The sequence below is a fragment of the Arachis ipaensis genome, chromosome B05, assembly GCF_000816755.2.
Source record: "Arachis ipaensis cultivar K30076 chromosome B05, Araip1.1, whole genome shotgun sequence".
Lineage (NCBI taxonomy): Eukaryota > Viridiplantae > Streptophyta > Magnoliopsida > Fabales > Fabaceae > Arachis > Arachis ipaensis.
In genome coordinates, this window is record NC_029789.2 from 16,062,700 (window position 1) to 16,067,274 (window position 4,575).

The 4,575-nt window shown below is 38.7% G+C and overlaps 1 protein-coding gene across 8 annotated transcripts in view; it reads right to left on the bottom strand.

The window, feature by feature from the left end:
- LOC107643102 (cell division control protein 48) overlaps positions 1-4,441 on the bottom strand; it is a 5,008-nt gene extending 567 nt beyond the window's left edge. Inside the window, exons 1-16 of one of the 8 annotated variants that reach the window (XM_021123179.1) lie at positions 3,798-4,436; positions 3,588-3,709; positions 3,396-3,484; positions 3,265-3,306; positions 3,084-3,177; positions 2,873-2,915; positions 2,669-2,769; positions 2,467-2,531; positions 1,895-2,391; positions 1,730-1,817; positions 1,508-1,639; positions 782-1,350; positions 552-690; positions 368-436; positions 156-275; positions 1-19 (exon numbers count right to left, since the gene is read on the bottom strand). In XM_021123179.1, coding sequence (XP_020978838.1) covers positions 1-19; positions 156-275; positions 368-436; positions 552-690; positions 782-1,350; positions 1,508-1,639; positions 1,730-1,817; positions 1,895-2,391; positions 2,467-2,531; positions 2,669-2,769; positions 2,873-2,915; positions 3,084-3,177; positions 3,265-3,306; positions 3,396-3,484; positions 3,588-3,709; positions 3,798-4,027 — 2,419 coding nt within the window. In that variant the 5' untranslated portion in view covers positions 4,028-4,436. Of the gene's footprint in view, positions 20-155; positions 276-367; positions 437-551; positions 691-781; positions 1,351-1,507; positions 1,640-1,729; positions 1,818-1,894; positions 2,532-2,668; positions 2,770-2,872; positions 2,922-3,083; positions 3,178-3,264; positions 3,307-3,395; positions 3,485-3,587; positions 3,710-3,797 lie in introns of those variants that run through there. The other 7 variants (XM_021123178.1, XM_021123175.1, XM_021123177.1 and 4 more) reach the window with 7 other exon arrangements.

Sequence of the window (4,575 nt, forward strand, 5' to 3'; positions counted from 1 at the left end):
TTGCAAAGCTTGCAGCTACCTGCATTGCGTTCCAACTACTTGGTCAGACATATATAGCTAATACATTACATACTTACTTACATACACTCAACATAAACAAATATTTTACTCCACATTAATTCATTAAATCTAATAAAATTATAACACAGTCTTACTTGATTCTTTGCCTCTTTCAAGTCCTGCATATTCAAGGGCCTAAGTTTAATAACCCTTTTCTGCTTAACTTCATCTTCTGTATCCGTACTATCTCCTTGGCTACCTTTCTGCTTTTCCTCATGCCAAATATGACAATAAAAATGTCAGCATGATACTCATACGTATTTCAGATTACACAAGATTGCTAAAAAGTCAAAAAACTACACATTACCAGAGTCTTTAGTCTCTCTTGTTGAATCAACTCTCTAACAGGCCTATAAGCAGCAGTTATGCACAAGTTCTGATTTAATTTAATAAATAGCAAGTGAAGGTAAAAATGTGTTAGGCATCAGAAGCTCAAAAGACTAAAGCAGAGTAACATGATAACGTTACATCGTAATCATAAATTAATCTACCTTCAAGTCACTGCCACTGTATCCTTCCGTCATAGTTGCAAGTTCCTTCAAATCAAGATCCTCGTCCACCTTCTCTTTTGCCAGAAGTGTCTTCAAAATTTTTCCCCTATTCTCCACAGATGGTAGCCCTACCATAATTCTGTCCATCAAAGATTAGCATCACAATAAGTACAAAATGATCAAGTGTTATACACCATAACAATGGCATGTAATGTAACTAGCAGTGTTACCTTCTTTCAAATCTCCTAATAATTGCTTCATCCAAGTCAAAGGGCCTATTGGTTGCAGCAAGAACAAGGATGCGCTCCCCTGGTTTTGTCATTAGTCCATCCCAGTGAGTCATAAACTCATTCTTGATTTTCCTCATGGCTTCATGCTCCCCAACTCTGCTCCGTTGCCCAAGCATGCTGTCAACCTCATCAACAAATATGATTGTTGGCGAGACCTTGGCTGCCAGCGTGAATAAAGCGCGAACATTCTTCTCATCTTCACCAAACCATTTGGAAGTGATGGTAGACATGGACACGTTTATGAAACTTGCCCCGGCCTCGTTCGCGATGGCCTTTGCCAGCATTGTCTTTCCGGTGCCAGGAGGACCAAACAGCAATATTCCTCTACAGGGCTTTAGAAGGCCTCCTTTGAAGAGATCCGGCCTTCGAAGAGGAAGCATTACTAGTTCTTGAAGGGATTCCTTGGTCTCATCTAAGGCACCAATATCTGAGAATGTCACACCAATTTCATTTGCTGGTATTACCGCAGGTCTTATTCGCTTCTCGAATTCATTATCAGGAGGAACTTCCTGCAAGTGACATGTTTGGATTCACTATAGGATATGATTTAAGATATGTTGTTTGGCATTGGAAAATTGCTGCATTTTTGAATAAGCCATTTGCAGGAGTGTTTGCAATATTTTTAAAATATAAATAGAGTTAGTTAAATCAAAGTCGGATGCTTACAACTTTGGGAGCTGGAGCTGAGTTTTCACCCTCAGCCTTTACCACTGAAGTTGATATTTCTGCTTCAGCCTTCTTAACCGGAGCAGGATTTTCAGACTTTGCTTCTCGTTTCATAGCAGGTTCTTCCTTTTTCTATGATTCAAAAAGAATGAAAAGATCATATTAATCCCTGATAGCCATAGGCATTAATCTTAATTCACAAACATGACAAGCAGTGCAAACCTCAGATTTTACTGCCTGAGCTTCTAATTTTAACGTATCTTTTTCACTGAATTTCCCTTCCTGGAATATACTCAATGCACGGGACAAACTGTTTCACACACAACCAAGTATGTAAAATGTAGACACATTCACTGGATGCAATTCAATAAAGGTTGCTAGTCTCACCTATTGCATGGAATAACAAGTTTCCCATTTCTGTATTCAGGATCTTTGTTATTCATTAAATGATATGAAATTGCAGACACAACAATCTCTTCTATATAGTTGCTGAGAACCATTGTGTCCGCCACACAGACAGAGTCCAGGTCATCACAATCAAGATCATTGGCTGCAAGCACTTCCATGATATGGTTCTTGTTATCCTGAACCTGTATCATCTTCATGTCCTCTTCAAACCGACTCTTCCAGCTGACGAGATGCGATTCATCTTCTGGGGGTCTGATTACTAGATTGTAAGGGAACAGCAAACTAAGTCTGTCATCTACCTCTTGGTAGTCGTTATCAGCATCCAAAACTCGTGAACCAAGAATCAGAATTGGTCCAGATAATTTACTCAACATTTTCTGGAACAGGTTAAAAATCCTTGTTGATCTATGTAGCAACTTGTCAACATCCCGCAGATATAGCACAATGGGATTGGTTTTTGACACAAAAAGCAGAACCTGCAAGTGAAATGGTGGATATGAAGTCGAGCTTTGTTTAATTTGGAAATTGTATCCAACCAAAAGTAACATTACCTTGTAAAGGGTCTGTATAAGAAGCTTCTCATCAAAAGACCAGCTGGTTGTGCGCTTCAGAGGAGCTGAAGAGGAAATTGGAAGATATAAGAAATCATAAAAGAGCACCAACAGTTTTTTACAACTCAATCAGATACTTAGCAACAAGTAAGTCAAATAAACTAATAACTATCGATGTTTTTAGATGTTTTCTTGAGGCAACCTGAATTTGTAGAATTGCTTTGCAAGGCAAGGCTACTAATATTTGCGGAGGCAGACACATTTCGACGAATCTTAGGAGGATTACAAGATCCTTCGGCCCCCCTGAGAGCAGAAAGATTCAGTCATAATGATATAATTAAACTAATTTTGCAAGTAAATTATTTTTCTTTTCGTCAACAGTAGATAAAAATCAAGTCTTTTTTACATTGATCGGAGGTCCATTCCACTGCTTTGCCTCTGTATTTTGCCTGCAACTGAAAAGCTCTTGATCAGTGATATGGCTTTCAATGGGCAATTAACAAAATGTTGCACAAACATATACAATGCAACTACCCTAATTAATAAGAGGGGTTGATCAATTGGTCAATTTATTATGGAGAAGATTTCGCCCTAGCCCCTAGGTGAAAAGTTCATACCCTTAGGCTCCTCCCTCTGTGAAAAGATTGAAAATGATCCAAACATGTCAGATAACCGCTCCAGAGTGGACTCTGAAGTAGATCTTTTGAAGGACTGCAATCCAAAACAAAGAAAACAGAACACCATGAAGCTCAAGTTTTAGGCCAGAAAAAATGCGGAAGTAGGAAAAAAAAATCTTACAGCAGATTCCTTGTTTGCAGAAGAACCATATCTACTCTGAATCTACAGAGAGGATAGATCAACCATTATTATGTACATAAGTAACAGGAGTGTGCAAAATGACACCCAAAACTTTCAATTTTAAAACTAACCTTCAACGAAAAGTCAGTTAAATCCAAGAGAAGCAACTTGGCCTTAAAGTAGTGAGCCAAAGCCTTGGCATAAACCTGCTGGTAAAGTTCTTTGAAGCCATGAAAGTGGAGAAAGTTTAAGTTAGCCTGAACTGGGACAGTAGAAACAACAAAGCATATCAATCCCACTGTAGATTCCAATATATAACTAACCTGCTGGCCCTGAAAGCAGAATAGTTCGGCTTGCAGGAGCAAGATTGCGCGTATATTTGGAAATATCAGCATGCTTTAAATGAACATAAGCGGCACTTATCAACAAAACCTTTGTCTGCTCACTGTGAAAGCAACAGTGGTTGAATTAGTAAAAAGGAACATCATGATCATGCAAGTATGAGAAAGGTGTGTGTTGTGTGAAGGGAAAACCTGAGATAATAAGGGAAGTTATCAAAAGTAATGTTGCTGTCTCTGCCATCAAGCACGAGTTTAAGCATTTCCTGCTCCAATTTCATGGGAGTAATGGCGTTTAAGTTTGAAGAAGAAGAAGAAGTTGCACCCCATGTGCTACCAAGGCTTTGTCCAGAAGCTAAGCCTATCCCAACTCCCACTCCAACCCCAACACTCAGCGCCGATATCAACAAGCTTTTCTGTTCCATCACTACGGTGATCCCTTCTTATTCTTCTTATGTTTTTGTTTCTATGAAATGGAGTTGAGTTGGGTTGCTGGTTTTAATGGTGACCCGTTCAAGTTGTCAACTTGTGTGTGTTAAGAGGACGGAAGGTGACTCACCTCTGCAATTTGTTACGGTTACGGTTACGTGTCACTGCTCTGATGGATTATTTGTTACCATGTGAGTTTTATTGTTGTGGCGTTGGTATGGGTTAATATAGTAGCACGTTCTGAAGGAATATTAAAATCAATATCAACCGACTTAAAGCGAAGAGAAGCCATCTTCATTTGACTCTAAATTATGGACTTTTAGTCTTGGACTTTGATCATCATATGCAGCCTCTGCGGCAGCAATCTTCCAACGGTCCAACCCTATTCGCTCGCTTAGAACTCTGCCGACTATACTCAACAACCCTTTTCTTATCTTAATGATTACTACAACTTCTTATTCCGAGACTGCAAAAAATGCAAAATGAACAATTTTTATAGATAATTAAATCATACAACTATATCTATGAAAAAAAAAAAAAAAGA